At 44.3% G+C, this 18,604-nt stretch overlaps 1 protein-coding gene across 3 annotated transcripts in view; it reads right to left on the reverse strand.

Moving 5' to 3' along the window:
* Positions 1 to 18,604, reverse strand: part of DERL1 (derlin 1) — a 59,207-nt gene that overhangs the window by 26,688 nt on the left and 13,915 nt on the right. The window contains exons 3-8 of one of the 3 annotated variants that reach the window (XM_044914658.1): positions 15,619 to 15,683; positions 14,576 to 14,602; positions 13,898 to 13,993; positions 12,476 to 12,528; positions 10,533 to 10,643; positions 5,378 to 7,207 (exon numbers count right to left, since the gene is read on the reverse strand). In XM_044914658.1, coding sequence (XP_044770593.1) covers positions 7,069 to 7,207; positions 10,533 to 10,643; positions 12,476 to 12,528; positions 13,898 to 13,993; positions 14,576 to 14,602; positions 15,619 to 15,683 — 491 coding nt within the window. In that variant the 3' untranslated portion in view covers positions 5,378 to 7,068. Of the gene's footprint in view, positions 1 to 5,377; positions 7,208 to 10,532; positions 10,644 to 12,475; positions 12,529 to 13,897; positions 13,994 to 14,575; positions 14,603 to 15,618; positions 15,684 to 18,604 lie in introns of those variants that run through there. The other 2 variants (XM_044914659.1, XM_021688771.2) reach the window with 2 other exon arrangements.

Raw genomic sequence — 18,604 nt, forward strand, 5'->3', positions numbered from 1 at the left:
TTATTGGTCCTCTAAAATCCAACAAAGATTAGGAAAGTAGCCGTTCTCTGTAGCAATGGCTCAAAAAAATGAGACCAACTTTGAAAAATCATTTTGAACAACAGAAGTCGGGGAAATTTCAAAGGATTTGCAAAAAAAGAAGGGGGAAGCAAAAAGGGCCTGAAACGAGGGGCAAGTTGTGACAACACTAGCTGGGACCCCTCTCTTGCTAAACAAATTTAAATCAGCCTCACTTCTGTCTTTTATATTAGGATCTGAGATTTCATTACAGCAAAGAGTTCCATGCCTAAAGGTCATTTGAAAATCGGATCTAGACTAATCTCTGAGGCACCCTGTAGCCTGCTGAGCTTACATAAGGATTCCAAAGTTCCATTTCTGTACTGTTTGCCAGTGATGATGGTCTCTGGCAGACGCAGAGACTGGCTGGAATGCGAAAAGACGTCTAATGGTTGGCTTCTAAATTAAAGGCCTCTGGAAGCAAAGAAGAGATGCATCCAGGTGATCTCAAGGATAGTGGTGCTCAACCTTTCTCTCTGTCTTGGGCAGAGTTTGATTGTCTCACCCGAAGGGAGGAAAGATGATCACCAATACCCCATCTAGACCAGAGAGAGTTGAGAGTGTTCCAGCCGAGAGAAGCGGAAAGGGCACCCTGCATTTAAGGAACTGAGAGGAGGTCGCTGGGAAGTTATTACAGCACTTTAGGGGGGATATTAGTTTCCTAGGGCTGCTGTAACAAATCACCACAAACTTGATGGCATGGGACAATAGACTTTTATTTTCTCACAGTTGTGGAGGCCAGAAGTCCAAAACCAAGGCGTCAGCCGGACCACACTTCCTCCGAAGGCTCTCTGGGAGTTTTATTCCTTGCCTCTCCCAGCTGCTGGTGACATCGGGTGTTCTGTGGCCTCCTTGCTCCAATCTCTTCCTCTGTTTTCACATCACCTCCTTGTGTCTGCGTCTTCCCCTCTTCTGTCAAATATCCCCTGTGTGGCTCTTTTTTTTTTTTAAGAGGAGGGGAGGGGCAGAGAGGGAGAGAGAGAGAATCTCAAGTAGGCTCCATGCCCAGCACAGAGCCCCATATGGGGCTTGAACTCACGACCCTGAGATCATGACTTGACCTGAAATCAAGAGTCAGACGCTTAACTGACTGAGCCACCCAGGCGTCCCTCCCCTGTGTGCCTCTTATAGGACACTTGTCATTGGATTCAGAGCCCACCGGAATAATCCAGGATGATCTCATCTCAAGATCCTTAATTACATCTGCGAAGCTCCTTTCTCCAGATAAGGTCATATTCATAGGTTCTGGGAACTAGTACATGGACGTATCTTTTGGGGGCCACCATGCAACCCTCTGCAGGGGGCATATCAGAATTTTGAGGACTATGTAATAATCAAACATTTGAAATATTGTTTGAAATAATTTGAAATAATAAACATAATGAAATCACCTTAATTTTTTAAAGTTTATTTCTTTAAGTAATCTTTACACCCTCAAACTCACAACCCTGAGATCAAGATGAACATGCTCTTCCGACTGAGCCAGCGAGGTGCTCAATATTGTCTTAATTTTTTAGCCACAGAATTCCCCTGCTTCCCTGACCCAGAGTCTTGCTCTTTATCTGGTGAATAACTTTAATAAGCCTTTCCAAGATGGGTAGGTCTGATTAACTGCAAAGCTTTTATTTTGCTGAGTGTAGAGTTTTGGAGCCAGAGCTAAATTGACCAAGACAGAGGGGACTGGAAGACCCAGATGGGGAAAGGATGGAGAGAAGGCAGGAAGCCAGCGGACAGCTCAAGAGAATTTAGGTTATGAAATGGATCCATCCCTTCAACAAATATTTATCTCAAGAAGGCTGTGCATGCCAACCTTTGTGCTAGGTACTGGGGATGTGAGAGTGAACACACACAGACTCGGTCTCTCCTCTCAAGAAGTGTGGGGACTTACTTATCCCTGTGATGTTCAACGCCAACCCTCTTCACCTTCTTCCCCCCAAATTTTCAGCAAAAATCCACACTGCTTGCCAATGCTCTGGAGATGAACTTGAGGGAGGAGATGGGGGGAAATAGAGGCTTGTTCCTGGGTTGCAATGAGGCAAAGCCAGAGACTCTTCCAGAAGGCCACATGTGGTTTAAGGCACTAGTGGGCCAACCGGGGCTTTTCAAGGCGTCCAGCATCTGCTTCCCCTTCTGATGAAGCAGGAGCACTTTGATTTGCTTTTGAATATTACTACTCCCCCGTTGCAGAGAGTCTTAATGGGACTGCCAGTCAAATGTCTTTCCCTCAATTCCTAGTCATGGGAGAGTCACAAGGTCAAAGGTAGGCCAGTAAGACTTGAGAATTGAACCCTAAAAGGAGGAACGCAAGCATAGAATAAAAAATGGAGCTGATTTGGCCCAGCAGATGTGGTTCAGATTAGTTTCTGGAATCCCTGAATCCCTGGTACCCCTTCCAGGCCAGGCGGCTCAGCAGCCCCTTGGGGTCTGTGAGGTACTATATATCCTTCCAATAAATTCTCTTTCGCTGAAGCTAACTGGAGTCGTTTTTGGGTACCTGTCACCAAAGAACCCTAACTGGTGGCAGTGATCAGGAAAAGTCCAAATCCCTCCCATCCACTGAGAGGTCTGGGCACCCACAGGTGTTGAAGGCATGCTGTGGTAACAGATGCATCTTACATCCTTAGAGCCGGGTTTGCGACTTCTGCATCACGACAGTTTTGATCAAAATCTAAAGTCTCCCTTAAGCTAACAGTGACTGCCCTTAATTAACAAGAACACTCACTGTACCAGTGCCAGACCTCCGCAAAAGGGCAACATGGTGAGAGAGAAGAGAGAGGGATCAAATTCATCTAGGTCAGATGAAGGCTTCCAGTGACAACTTGAGCTTAAGAAACATTTCCCGAGTGATCTTTAAACCTTGCACCTGAATTCAATCCCACACTCCCTGTGGGTCATTCTGGCCCTGGTGACACGGTAGGAGGTCTCTCCTTTCTAAGCGCATATGCATTTGTACAGGCCACAGGGGAATTCCTCAGGGGAGACAAAGCTAAATTTATACCTTCCATTAGTCTTCCAGTGTTCTCGCCTGCATTCAGTCCATACGGAGTCTCCTTTTGCCCCAATCACAAGTATCACACCCCTTAGCGGATAACTATCCACTGTAGACAGAAGCTGCTCGACTGCTTTTTAAAAGTATCTTAACTTTGAATCCAGTCTTCCCAGGATCTCCAACCTCTTCTAATATCCTCTTTCAGGGAACTAGGATTCCCCCGTATGAACAAGAAGTCCTCTAAGACTCCTGGGAGACCAGACCTTTAGCTCTCTCCCTTCACTGAACAGGTCAAATTCCTACTCAACCCATCACCCCGTCCAGTAGAGAGAACACACCCTGAAGACAGGGAGCTGGTCCTAACTGCATCTGCCCAAGCACTACTCAACAGACACCGAGTTTTTATCATAGATATAATTTATATAAATATATTTACATAAAAATGTTTTATATTTGTAATTTATATAGTTAAAAAAAATTTTTTCCCCTTTGCAAATCACAAGGCAATTCCCCTTAGGGAAGAGAGAAAGCTAATTTATACCTCCAACTCAAGTCTCCGAACGTTCTGCCCTGCCTTTGGCCTGGCAAGAAAAGAATCTTCTGTTGCCACTTCATGCCAGATGCTGCACTTTGGTTTCCATAACGGCAGGGAAGCCGCAGAGATCTTAACTCAGAGCTGGGTTCAGATCTGGTCTTCGGCCCCTTGTAGCTGCTTTATCTTAGGTGCCTTAACCACTCTGAGTCGGAGGTTTCCTGACCTGAGAAATGGGGATAATACTCCCTATGTCACAAGTGGGTTCCCAAACCCAGCTGAATAGCAGGAACTTTAAAAACATGCAGAATGACAGCGATGCAAGAAACGTGCGCCCTTAAAAAATCCCAAGTGACTTTCCGAGACAGGCAGACTGGAAAGCATAGATTGGAGGCTTACGTTGCATGAGGCAGAGAGATACCTGGCACATTCGGGACCCAGGTATGCTGCTGAAAACAGGATTCTCCCCTACCGAAGTTGGGAGGGTAAGGGGATCGTGTGGAAAACCGTTCTGGGCTTTCACCATACATGTAAGGAACTACATGACATGATCCTCTCCCCTAACCCCAGTGACACTCTGGAGAGCAAACAAGTCAACTGGCAGGAAGCACGCTTTCTCCGCCCCGCCTTCCGAGATCCTAACAGTGTGAAGTCCAAACAGAGAGGATTAGATTCTTCCCAAGGTGAAGCTTTGCTATTAAGTTAATGCTGAGAATTTTAAAGGGGAAGGGACCTCAGAAACAGAGTTGCCATGAATGAAGCGCTGGCAACCAGCATCGCCTACTCGGTCAATGTTACTCAAAGGCAGCTTAGAACACGGGGATACTGGCGATATGCTGTCCCCTGAAATAAGCAGGATCATTCCTTTCTTTCTGGAATTTCTCCAATACCAGGAGAGGGGTGCAGCACTGCTCCTGCTCGTCACCCCACCTTGTGATGAATGAAGAGGGCCCAAGGCCTGGCATACAAATGTGGATGGTTCATGCTCAAGAAAAAAAAAGGCTCACTAAGGTCATGGCACCTGCCTTCTAGTCTCTAGGTTCTTCTATGGCAAGGGGATTAAACTCCTTCTGCAGGGTTCCAGGAGTCGGACCCATGGGCTACAGAAATGCCATAAAGCACACCACAACTGGATAGGACTCCTAACTCGATGGTTGCTAAAATCAAAACCCAGAGATTCCGCTTCCAGGAATGAATCCTACAGATATTCCCCGAGATGTGAACAGAAGTAGGTATTAAACAGGCTGTGTCACTGGAAGAGCAACAAATCCTGGACACTCCTAAATGCCCGAGAGAGGACGGGTTCCAAAAATTACCTCATATCTAAAAGAGGCAGCCGAGTAGGTACGTGGAAACTTAAGGCAGGCAACCGTCAAGTTGTACATTTTAATTTACAAGTTTTACCAATAAAAAGGCTTGGTTACAAAAGGGGAGTTCTTTATACAAAATAGGGATTTTTATTTCACTCATTAAGAGAATCCACTGGCATGTCTTGCCTCACCAAGTCAAATCTCAAATAGCTCGCTTAGCTGAAATTATCCCCAAAAGACAGGTCATCCAGACAAAATTATCAGCTCCCTAAATGTGTCTGAGAAGAATTTAGTGAACGTTTTGCCTTGACCACAGGTATTCTGAAGAGTACCTGTAACCCTTACCAAAGCTTCCGCTAGCAGGCAGGTGAGGTGTCAAGAGGGCATCCAAGAGCGTCGAGCTCACTTACCATGAGAACCTTCTCACACGCACAGTTTCCGCCCCTGTATGGTGAGTGTGAGTGCGACATCACAGGAATAATGGCTTCTAAAAGTTTACAAGTAAATTTTTATTGTGGCCACAGGTCAACAGCAAAAACATATGACAGTTAAGGTTCAGATTCTCTCTGCTTCCCATCTTACCGTATAAATTAAATATGGAGAGGTACCCACAAACTTTTGTTAAAAACGAGCTGTTTTCAAATCCCCACTTCCTGGGAGAACACACATCGCTACCGCTTAAGGGTGGGGCAAAGTAGAGTCATACTGTTAGAGCGCAAAGTTTCCTGAGAAGAAACCAATCAAAATGTTCAAAGCCTTTCTAGCGGACTCCAAGTATGGCGGCCACTCAACACTGCTCCTGTGGCTGCATTCAGAGTAAAAACATAAAATAAGAAACTGTGAAACACCAAAGCCTTCAAAAAACTTTATTGGGGGATAAGCCTAACTCTGATGGGAAAAGCCCACCTGTGAAAAAGAAGTTGTGGGTATTTACGCTGGTCTGACGTACATTCGTGACTTGCACATTCACGGCTCAAAAAAAAAGACCCTCAAACACAAAATTATTCTAAAGCCATTACAACCCAAAGTTATGGGATTCACCTAGATGCGCTTGTATTAGCTCTTAAGATATGATCTCTGTACAGAGAAGTTTACCTTCCTCATGATTAAATGAAGCACGTGGCCATTAAAAGGGGAGCGGAGGGGGGTGGGAAACAGACAATTTAAATAGGGTATAAGGTTCTCCTCTCCACTATTCAATGAACATGTATCTAGAAGGAGAATGAAATGTGATCAATGCCCAGGTGTCTCTCAAAGAGAGCAACTCCCTGTGGCAAATGCAATTTGGAACTTTTACCACAACACAATCCAAACTACTCTGGGTCCACACAAAACCAGTATGCCCTACACGAGATGCAAAGGGATCATGCCCACCACAGTTCACACCTAGCCCCCCTGCAGCTCCACTATAGTTTTCATCACTTCACTTAAGGAAAAAAAAAATGCCTAGCAACCGCCCTCATGCCTCGCTGACACCAATCTGTGGCCCTGGCTGACACAGTGGCGCTTTTTTTAATAAGAAACATCAGTAGAGGTGGCAAATGGTTGTACCTGACATCAGGTCACAGCAATTCCAAAAGCTGACGAAGCTCTCCATCCGCTGGTCCAGTCTTCTCCCCTATTGTTACAGTTCTGCCACCAAAGGGGGGAACATGGTAGACAAGTTCTTTGTGACCAAGCCTTGGCAGAAGTCAATAAATAAGAGAGCTTGTCACAGGCAGAACCATTTTATGGACAACCTCCTCTAGCTGCAAATGCGGGGGTTGGGAAAAGAAGGAGGGAGGCGTGTGTGCGAGAAAGAGGTAAGAGTCCCTTTGTCAAGGGTTTGGTGACCCAACCCCACACGCCCTGCTTGGCGCCAGCAGACCGGGACCTGTCAAAACCCATTATTCAGAAGGAAAAGGAAGAGAAGACACCAAAAAAATATAGTCAGTTCTGAAATTTGCACAGTTGGTATTTGTTCTTCGTAGCACTAAGGACTTGAATGAGAATCACGAAACTTGAGGAACACTTATATTTTTCTTCAGGATTTAAAAAATTGTGTCTTGTACTGAAGGACTACATTCAGTGTGGGTCAGGTCCAACAGCGTTTGCTAGAACTTGGTTGTTAAGCACACCCAGCACTGGGAGGAAACTTCATCTGAGCGGAGTGGCTGGTGGGCCGGCCCGAGGCCGCTCCTTCACTGGTCCCCAAGCCGAAAGCCCTGTCCCCAGTTATGTCTCCCGCCTCCGCCGTTCTGGTCTGCAGCTCGCCTCATGCTAGCGGGGGGCACACCGAATCCTGACACCCCTCCTCTCCTGCTGGGCAGCCAGCGGTACCTGGAGTCGTGGGGCCGGGGGGGGGGGGGGCAAAGGGAGAGAAACAACACAATCACTTCCATGAAGTGATCCGACCATTCAGTGCATCTTCCTTTCTTGCTGTCCCCATGGCATCTGTCTCACTCTATTATATTAGTCCGGCCAATGGAAGGCCAGGGACAAGGGCTTACTTAACTCTGCCTTTTCAGCACTTCGCTCAATGCCCTGGCCGCAGGCGGTACTCACTTTTCGGGTTCCTTAAATTTACTCCATTTCCAGCCAAATTCACACTCTAAAAAAATTTGTTTTCTGGTTACAAAAGTAATTCATGCAGAACAGTATGGAAACAAAAATATTACTCCCACAAGCCCAACAATCAGAAAGAGCCACCTATATATAGCATTTTGACGTATCTAAATATGGATCAAACTGGATCAAAGCATACAAAACAAATGCACGTGCAAAAGACAAATCTGCAGCCTGCGTGTCGAGGCCCACAGGACATCTCCCAGCCGCGTCCCCAAGGGGGACTGGAGATGCCCACTCTGTCTTGGAGTCTGGGGTGGGTTTTTCATGTGAATTCTTTATCTCCCCTCTGACAGCATTCTTTCCATCTCCAAGATGGTGTGAGAGCTGAAGCCCACAACGGGCACACCCCATTTCCCACCTGACAGATTAATAAACCAAGAATCACAGAACAGCCAGGAAAACTTACACCCAGGTCTGTGCTCTCCAGCGTTTTGCCCTCCCTTGACTCTTAGTAAACTGAGAATGTGTTTAAACTTCTTCCACGTAGTGGCTCAGTCAGTGAAGCGGCTGCCTTCGGATCCCAGAGTCTTGGGATCAAGTCCCGCATCGGGCTCCCTGCTCAGTGGGGAGCCTGCTTCTCCCTCTGCCCCTCCCCCTGCTGGTGCACAAGCACTCTCTCTCTAATAAATAAATAAAGTCTTAAAGAAAAAAACAAAAACCAAACCTATTCCACTTAGATCCTAATGTTTACAATTGTGCTTCAAGGCAAAGACTACTACCCGATACCCCTGCTCAAACCCCTTATGGCACCAAGAGCAACCCATGAGCGCTGACTTGCCCGCAGCAAAGAGCCGGCCGAGCACGACCACATCGTATGGCGGGTGCTACCGGTGCATAAATTCACCTCCTCTTCACCACAATCCTATGGGGCAGGGACTATTATTAGTATCCCATTTTAGAAATGAGAAAACCAAGGCAAGACTGACGGTCAGGATTCAAACCAGGCAGCCTGGCTCCAGAGCTGGTACCTGCACCACTCCCTGCACTACAGGCCTCGAGCTGCAGCTGAGGGGACACACGAGGCACTGTTCAGGTGACAGCAGTTCGTGACTGGAGTCCTCATTTGTTTACATCATCCCTGACGCCTTCGTGTTCCCGCCAAAACCAGACAATGAACCCCTTTCAAACAGAAAAATAACTGTGTGCAGAAGAGGATCTACTTTTCTAACTGGAATGCAGAACAGCGATCTTAGAATTCCAGAACTCCCATCTTCTCCTTTAAACAAACACAGCTTTGTCTTTAAATCAAAATGTATTTCCAACTCCTGATTTCTCAATAACCCTGATGTTCCGGTACAATAATATTCCTCCAAGTGTATAATAAAATAGAACACTTAAAAAGGGCTGTCTTGCTTTGCTTCGTACTATAAGACAATATGGAAGCCATCTCCACTGCTTAAACGGATAGTGAAATTAAATGTAAGTAATTAGTACAAAAAGACACCCAATTATACATAATCAACAAAAATTTATGGTAATTTCAAAGCAGTTACTGCTTTTGCAAAGAGCTACATTTTGTCATCTGATCTTTATGCAAAATTTAACAGAAGGGCTTTTCCACCAACAGAGAACGCTCAAATGGAAGGCAGGCTCCAGTGTGCCCTGGATTTTGCCGCTAGAACCTCATATACTTTGTTGCCTGCAATTGAGAAAGATCTCCAAGCCGGTAAGTCAGAAATATGGCCATTTAAAGTAAAAGAACTGTTGGCTACCCACCAAAGGACCAAGTTGTTTTTTTTTTTAATTGATGCATCTGCCGTCTGACTTGATAAACCTAGATCAAAAATCCAAACCTGCTGTTATCGTGTCCTTTGATAATTAGAAAGCAGATTGGTCATTTGTTTTTTTAGCCTGAAGGCAATTCAAGGCTCAGAAGACAAACAAGTTTCTTTCTATGCACTTAAAAAAAATAAATAAATAACAGTGTACTTCTGTTTGTATGTTATATTTCACAGAAGAAGGCTTTCAAAAACCTACCCCTGACTGACAAAGGTGGTGGGGGGAGAAGGGGCCTCCTCAAGTTTTACTGCTCTCATTGACCCCTCGGAAGAATGACGAACCGCAAAATGTTAAAAATGAGCAAGATGTGTGGAAGGGTTCTGGGGATCAGGCGCGGTCGCCGGGCAGGCTGGGACACCCGGATGGCGATTTCACTGGTCCCTTCTTCAACTGTCTTTTGCTTCCCTGACAGAATGGCCAGCTACTTTCATGCTTCAGTGTGTCAGCACCTCTTCTGGCTCGTAAAACCCCACCCCAGCCCCAACGTTAGGAACAAAGCTAAGAGCTCTTATCTATCGGACACCCACCAACCCGTGGCCAACAGCGGACCTTACCACCTGCAGTGGTGGGAGACAGGGCGGCCCCTCAACTTACAGATTTGCAAGGTGAAGCTCGGAGGTTTTTAATTATTAAGTCACTCCCCCCGCGTCCGCCCCGATGATCAAAACTGGCAGATGAGGGGAAGGGGATTTGGTTCTGTCTCAGAACCAAATCAGTGCCCCTAGCCTCCTCACTTGAGTGAACCCTAAAAGCAGACAAAGAGCCAGCACACACTCCCTGGGTGCTTGGACTATATGAACCTCAAGTTTCTCACTTTCACTCTGAAAAGTCCCCCAAATTTTCTGTTCTATAAGAGCTCACAGAAAAAGATCTGAAATTGCTAACCAATGGGTTAACTGAACCCCTTTGCCTCTTCTCTGGCCAAATCTTGCGTAAAACTGATGCTGGCGCACGGCGGCCCACACCGGAGCCTCGCACAGTGCCCCGCCTGCCCATCCGAGCTACTCTGTGCCCAGTGTCGCCTGCCATGAGTCAGCAGCAGCCCCCAGCTGGAAGGGCTCCACGGCGACGACGGAGCCGTGACTTTGATCCCTGGCTTCCTGGGACTGTGTGACCAGGGCCAGTCTGTTGGCTCACATTTCTCCACCCGCCAAAGATGTAAATGCTACCCCTTGTGGAGTTCTGAGGAGGACGCTTAAGACACGGCAATAACATGGCTGTTCCATGAGAAAACAAACAAAAACAAAAAAACACTTACAAAAACTGAGGCGTGGAAAGAAAATTTCTTCCTCCCAAGTCCATCGGGTATCTGAACATTAGGAAGAAATAAAGATGTCCAACAAGATTTCCAATTAGCTCATTGATTACCCTGCAAACAAAGAGCCAAATTAGTTTGAAGCCCTTCAAGCAGTCAAGTGAGATGTAGCCAGTTGTACCCAGTAGGCCAGGGAAGAGAGCCCTCCTGGCAGCCAGTTTCTGGTCCCCGGGAGCCTGTGACAGCCCCACAATGAGCCCTTTCGTAGTCTGCGCGGCAAAGGTATTCTGAGGGGAGGGGAAATTGGTCCTGCGGGGGTCCGTGCTCTGCGAGACCAGCTGCCCTCTGACAGCTCTTTCAAGCCCCAGCTCATCCTCCAAATATCGTTTTTGCTACTTCCTGCCTCTAGAGTCGGAAAGTTGCAAAGCAAGCTTCTGACTGCTTCAGTCATAAATACCGTGTTTGCAAACCCCAGGCAAATCGGAAGGATGGCAAGAGAGAAGCATGGGAACCCTTCTGGAGCGGGGGGGGGGGAGGGGAGGCGGCAGGGAACGCGTTTCCCCACTCCTGGAGCCACACACTTCTCCCTCGCCTCCTGCATCCTTGAGTGTAAGACATCACAGAGATCAGAGATCACTTCGTACAGCTGACCTTCGCCTTGTAATCCTAAAATAAACATTGACCTTCGGTTTTCCCAGGGCTTACATACAGGCCACTTCAAGGTTTTATAGATCCACTCCTACTATCACGTATCCTTCTGTGTCTTCTCCTGCCACAGGCGTCCCGTCAGGGACAAATCAACATTTGCAGCTACTCCCAGACTCTGCCCTTCTGGGCGGCGGGGCGGCTGTACCACGCTCAGAACTTGCTAAGCTCGAAACAGTCTGTTTGCTCAATTCCCTCATTTCTATCACTACGCGGCAGACGTTAGGACCACACAGAGTAGCTATGTCAGACATATTAAGAACTGGTACTATTAAAATCTGTTAAAACATTTGAAGTATTTTGTAGCATAGGAAGTGGGAGTTCACAGAACAGTTGCATCTTGATATCTTCCTTTTAAAATTCTGACTAGATGCACTGAAGGTTTTCCTCTCAGCTCCAATTACAGGCTAGAAATCTGAGCCTATTTGGCTAAAACTTCTGTACTATCAAACCACTTACAAAACTACTTCCCAACTGAGAATTTGCATTTCGATGACTGGCGAGCAGTCTTCAAGGCATCCTGGAAATGCCTCAAGGATAAAAAACATAGTAATTTTACGCATAGTTCTTAGAGGAGTCAAGCTCAGACACAAATTAAATTAGTTCCTTGTTTGCTCAATCTGGACAATGAATCCAGAAATATTTATTCAAAAACACATAAATGGAAGTACACAGTACCTAACGATGAGCTAACAAAATAACAATCATTCAATGCTAAATGTGCTTAAAGCCCTGCAATTTAATCAGTTACATCAAAATGAAATTACAGTTGATCCTTGAACACAGAGCTGAACTGTGTGGGCCCACTTATATATGGAGTTTTTTCATTAATATAGTACAGTTCTGTAAATGTATTTTTCTCTTCCTAAGATTTTAATAATATTTTCTTTTCTCTAACTTACCTTATTCTAAAAATGCAGTATATAATACATGTAATACACTATAACTTACCAAATGCGTTAATTGACTGTTTATGGTATCAGTAAAGCTTTGGTCAGCAGGAGACTATTAGCAGTTAAGTTTTGGGAGAGTTAAAGAATATACACTAATTCCCAACTATGCAGGAGCTTGATACCCCTAGCCCCCATTGTTCAAGGGTCAACTGTATTTCCTAAGTATAAGGTCCCAATACATCAATGTTGAACTTCTTTAAAGTTTCTAAAGATTAGAGAAGGAAGATAAACAATAATGGAAGTCTTCTAAGGATTTGTTTCCAATTAAGTAAATCTACTATCACTTACGAGCCTCCGATGATATAGTTGAATCCAAGGATAACCCAAGGTAAATAACAGGCCTAGGAAAAAAATACACACAAACATGAATAACCACACCTAAAAAGGATACAGCTGCTAGGAGGTTGGAATGGGTAAAGATATACTGATAAGAGCTTTATATAAATCCTTTGGAAAGTCACTGCAAAAATTTCTCAAACCAATCTAGCATTATTGTACTTAAAACTTCCTATCTAAAATTATACTTATTCAGAGGCGCCTGGGTGATGCAGTTAAGTGTCCGACTCTTTGGTTCTGGCTCAGGTCATGATCTCAGGGTCATGGGATTGAGCTCCGTGTGCTCAGTGGGGAGTCTGCTTGAGATTCTCCCTCTCCCTCTGCCCCCCTCCCAACTTGTATCTCATGCTCTATCTAAAATAAATAAATAAATCTTTAAAAAAATAAAATTATTCATGTATTAGTAACTGGAGAGACAAAGTACTTTGCCCAGGGTCAGATACAATACATGCCCCTCTGAGTGAATATTAACAGAGTTTCACAAAGGAAATGGGTGTCCTATGGACGCTGATGAAAACATGACCCATAACAGAACCACATTAAGACTCCAACTAGGAAACTGCTACCTATGAACTAAAAATACCCCATCCTTTTAGGTTCCTCTTTTGCATATTTCACAAAATTACTCTGAATTTTTATCTCATTACACACTGATGCCCTGAACTAACACTCTCCCCAATAAGAAAGCTCTCCAGCCGAATTCAACATTTGAGCCTCTGACCAGACCAGATTCAACACATCATACCAAGAGCTAAGGAAGCTGCAAGGAACTTCATGAACGAGTAAAGAAAGGGTTGTATATAAAGAACTTGAAGGCAGAATGAGGTAAGTACTATAAGAGAAACATAACATATTGCAGAGCCCAAAGGCAAGACTAATTCCAGGCAGGAGACCGGGAAGTATGTTCAGTCCCAACTCAAATGAAGAACAGGTAGGATTTGCAAGAGGAAGAAAATAAAAAAGATGTTACTGGTGGAAAACTGTGAGCGAAGGCACTAAGGGAAGTGTTTGGGGACAAAAACTGTTTTAGCTAAAGTGTAAAATACGTTAACAGGGAATGATAAGAACAGATTTTAAGAGACTGCTCCCCATTAGTATCTTTCCTTCCCCCTCTCTATCACACACACACACATGAGATTGCTCAGGGTCACATGCGTGAGGGGCCTGAAGCACAGAGGGAGTGAGAATAGTCAGCAAAGGATTTCAGGTTGGCTAAAGACAGGCAAGGGGACTGAGCAGGGGAGAGGGGGCCTGCCTATGGTACACTGCTCTGCAGTGACCTCTACTGCACGAGTCAGAAAGTGCATCTCCGAGCTAAAGAGGGATTTTGCCGAGACAAATGAAAAGGAAATTTTTCCAACTACGTGAAAGTACCTTAAATCGTGTTCCAAACCAAAATGATACAATCATGTCTCTGTTCAGCTGGGCCCAGACATAGAGTACTGACATGATCAGAGGAATCATCAGCAACTGCAAAAGAAGTCAACATGTAAAGACAAGGCTCCAGAGGCACTTAAAACAGGCTCAGCAGGAATCTTTTTTTTTTTTTTTTTAACCTCTCCCCTACAAACAAATTCTCATATGGCTATTCAAAAACCAAAAAGAAATTCAATCATCAGAATTACAAACTGATCCTTTCAGTTAATCAATTATACAATGCACGCTACAAAATCCTGGAATAAAATACAATTACTTTAGGTGCATTCAGAAATATCAGGGTCAAGCTTGGTTATTTGAAAAAAAGTAGGCAGTAAAACCTTACTTACTATATATTCTCAATTAAAAAAAATACATATCCACATAATGCACAGAAAATACTAGAGAACCATCACTCTCAATGCACAAACATAACAAAGAAGCCTGAAATGAGCAAGGAAAGTAACGGTTTAGATAATTCATGTAAGATGTTCAAAACAAAAGTTGTTGTAATTCTATAATTTCAAAATGCCACGTAATTAACCACAGGGTTAATGCAATCTAAGCTTCTCTCAAAGGCCATTAATTGTAAATCTGAAACACATAAAAGGGCAAACAGTTTCAAGGGACACTTACCTGCATATCCATCGCTAAGCCAGTAATCTTGGTTTATAAAGTTAAAGATCAGAGACAAACAAAGCATTGTGCACCTCGTATCAGTTCATTTCATTCCTGTGTTCTGAAAGAAAACCCTTTTCTAGAGTTCAGGTTGTTTAAAACATCCCAGAACACAAAAATATCTAATAATCTCCATTATGAATATTCTGTTATATGATGACAAGGAAATGCAAGAAGTGAACTCCTCTGGCATATGACTCAGTCGGCCCCCTTGCGTCCTCTGTGCCTTGCCCTGCGTTTTAGCATCTCATCTTCAACTGGAAGACGGAGATACCTGTGCCCAGAAACAAATTAAGGATTCTACTCACACCCAGGACTCCATAGCATAGTTGAGGTCCAGAACAATTTTTTTTTTTTTTGCCTTCCCTTAAAGGAGGGGAAAGGGCATCCAAAGTGCCTCATGTCCTGGCTCCTGGCCAAGCTTCAATGGCAGCTAAGCCCCAGAGCAATGTTAAAACTCACCAACTGGGCACAGACTGAGCCATCATGCCCGCTCTGCTGCCCTCACCATCTGCACAGGTCCGCAGCTGGAAGAGAGCCGAGCAGGTCCTTTCCCAGAACCGGGGCCTTACAGAGGGACCGAGTTACTGTGTAGGCCCCAAAGACAAGGGCAGCGGCGAAGTCAGAAAGGGATGCTGGTCGTAAATTAATTTTCTGAGAAGGAGCACAGATTCCAAAAGCTGTTTCATGGCACGGAATCTCTTCGTGCTGCAGTCAACAAGCTGTCACACATGAGAACACAGAACTGGCAACAAGAAGAGGAATAGCAGTAAAATTCAACCAAATTTGGAAAACCCCACAATGGCAAGAGAACGCCATCACTCAAGGGCTCTGTGATTTACTACAGCTTTAAAAATGAACTTTAATTATTCGTAATTATTAACTGTAGCAAACAAAGATGCAAATACTATAATTTGAACTGTTGTATAGAATACTGTCTACTTCCCCAAACCGGCAAATAATGGTTTATTTCTGGCCCCAAACAACAGACTAAAGGATACCACGATGCAAATCCAGTTAAAGAGGAGCATGAATAAATAGTCTGCCGGCCTCCCATCAAAAGCTCCTAGAAACAAAAATAAGCCAAATGTCATGGTTCAGAACTTCAGAACAAAGTGACTCCTATGTAGAGAAATACTTCAAAAAGTTACAGAGAAAGCCAACATGAGAATATTTTTAAATTTCTCCTCTCAAGCAAAAGAAAATTTTTTAAAACATCTAAAACCATGCCCGGGGCCACCTGGCTGGCTCAGCCGGTAGAGCGGTAGAGTGTGCGACTCTTGACCTCGGGGTTGTGGGTTCAAGCCACATGCTGGGTGCAGAGATTACTTAAAAATACAATCTTTAAAAATAAATTTAAAAAATATATAAAACCATGTCCTCAACAGAGCCCTGAACTAGAGTCAACTGAGCAAGGCTAATCTGTGTTCTCCTACCTGAATTCCAGTAAGGAACATGCTCCCCAACCACCGCAGGCTAAAAGACCCACGGGGAGGAGAGTCAGTTCCACAGGCATCTGCGATCCCACCCCCTGAAGACCTCCCAACCAGTCGGCCTCTCTTTCCTGGCTCTCCTCATGACCTGTCAACACATCTGTGATCACCCGGGTAATCCTTTCCCCTCCACTACACCATAAGCTCTGATGCGGGAGGAGCCCATCCGCCTTGCCTACCATCGTGACTCCTCCAGCATGACTCTGCTGGGAGGTTCCTACTGTTGTTGTTGTTGTTATAGATACACACACACACTACCACTGGGTCTGACACTGAGCTTTCCGAGAAGATCCGATCTCCCTCCAGCTTACATTCTAGCAAGGGAAAACGATGCTGAAGGAGAGGAGGAATGGGGCCACAGCCAAACCTTCCCATAGCCTCTGACTCTTCACCTTCTGGGAGGTAGAAAGGAAAGACCCCCTTTCTACAGATGAGGACAAAAGTTCCATGACCAGAGTCACATGGCTTGTTAGAAGCAGGGTGAACTCTAATTACTAGTCTAGTGCCTTTGTTACTACACCATATACCAGACTCTGTCTCAGTTCTGGACAGAATAATCAACACTGGTCTGGCTCTCCCTTCTCAGAGTGGTTCCTCATGCCTTCAGCTGGAAGACTAGAAAAGAGGCAGAGATAAGAAACAAATGACCGTAAGGTCACACTAGCTCTCTCTAATAAATAAAAAAAATTTTAAATCTTAAGAGAATAAAAAATAAAAATAATAAAACAAGTTTCTAGCAGAAGTCTCTCCTTCTTTCCCCAGTTTCTCCCCTGGTATCTCAAAGGCACACTTTAGCCCCAGTGTTAAGTATGCTTAATGGTAGGGGATCCCTATGGATGAATCAGAGGTGAAATTCTAATAACACTTCTGAATTTTAGTAATAGTTGTGCTTCTTTTGCTTTGGTTTCGGCTTTGTGATTTGTTTGTGTTTTTTTAAAATAAACGACCAAGGTGGGGCTTAAACTCACGACCCTGAGATCAAGAGTCGCACACTCTACCTACTAAACCAGCCAGGCACCCCACTGGCTTTATGATTTCTAAGGATTCTTTGGATTGAATACTTTAACTATTCTAATCACATAAACTACAGTACTGTATTATTTGACAAGTTTGCAACTGGAAATTTACAAATTCACTGGTCTCAAACTGCAGTCTTCCAGTTCAAATCAGAAGCCTTATAAATAAGCCAACACTGCTGTATACTTAATTGAGTCAGGGAGGAAAATGTGCGGGTGGCAAGCATTTTGTCAGGATGTTAACATGAGGCTGTATGGTGCAGAGAAGACTGGGGATCAGCGAACCTGGGCTCCAGTCCTAGCTGTATTATCTCAAACAGCTTTATGACCTTCAGGGCACGTCACCACCTCTCCAGACCATTGTTTTCTTGTCTGTGAAATCTTATTTTAAAAGAACAGGCCTCAAAAGTTCCTCTTGACATGAATGTTCATAGCAGCCTTATTCATAACAGTGAAAAATGAAAACAAGTCAAACGTCCATCAACTGATGGATGGAAAAACAAAACGTGATAATGGTAATTCCGTACAATGGGGTCTTATCTGGCAATAAAAAGGAATGCTACATGGAAGAACCTTGAAAACACTACGCTAAGTGAAAGAAGCCAGTCACATATTGCATCATTCCTTCTGTAAGAACTGTCCAGGGGCGCCTGGGTGGCTCAGATGGGTTAAGCGTCTGCCTTCGGCTCAGGTCGTGATCCCAGGGTCCTGGGATCGAGCCCCACATCGGGCTCCTGGCTCAGCGGGGAGTCTGCTTCTCCCTCTCCCTCTGCCTCTCCCCCTGCTCATGCTCTCTCTGTATCTCTGTGTCTCAAATGAAAAAATAAAAAAAATCTTAAAAAAAAAAAAAAAAAGAAATGTCCAGAAGAGGCAAATCTAAAAAGGCAAGAGTAAATTAGTGGTTGCATAAAAGCTTAAGGGGAAGACCAGGTTGAATAGAAATGGGGAGTGGCTGTTGATGGGTACAGGGTTTCTTTCTGTGGTGATAAAATAGAATTCTAAAATTAATTGTAATAATGACTGCACAACTCTATGAACACTCACCAAATTATACACTTTAAATGGGTGGAACTGGATAGCATTTGAATTAGAGGTCAATAAAACTTTTAAAAATGCCTCTCGGCTCTAGAACTTCAAAATGCTCTGTGACTGGCTAGTAGGGAAGGGGGGGGGGAACATAAGAATTAAAGCAGACAGAAGAGATTAATGGGCTAATAATCCTGCAGATCGATCTTAAGTGTTATTCAGGTATTACAAATTAGTTATATTACCTGACTAGATAGTAGGGAAGGGTAAATGGGGTCCAGGATATCAAGTAACCAAGAGAAAACAATTTACAAACAAAATGTGGTCATGAAATTATTGTAATTTACATTTCATAACAGTATTACGATCATTTTTTAAGTCCTTGGGTTTCAGAGGTGAATATTAAAATATTTACTGATGAAATGCTATCATGTCTGGCATTTGCTTCAAAT

This window comes from Neomonachus schauinslandi, chromosome 4 (assembly GCF_002201575.2).
Source record: "Neomonachus schauinslandi chromosome 4, ASM220157v2, whole genome shotgun sequence".
In the NCBI taxonomy this organism is placed as follows: Eukaryota; Metazoa; Chordata; class Mammalia; order Carnivora; family Phocidae; genus Neomonachus; species Neomonachus schauinslandi.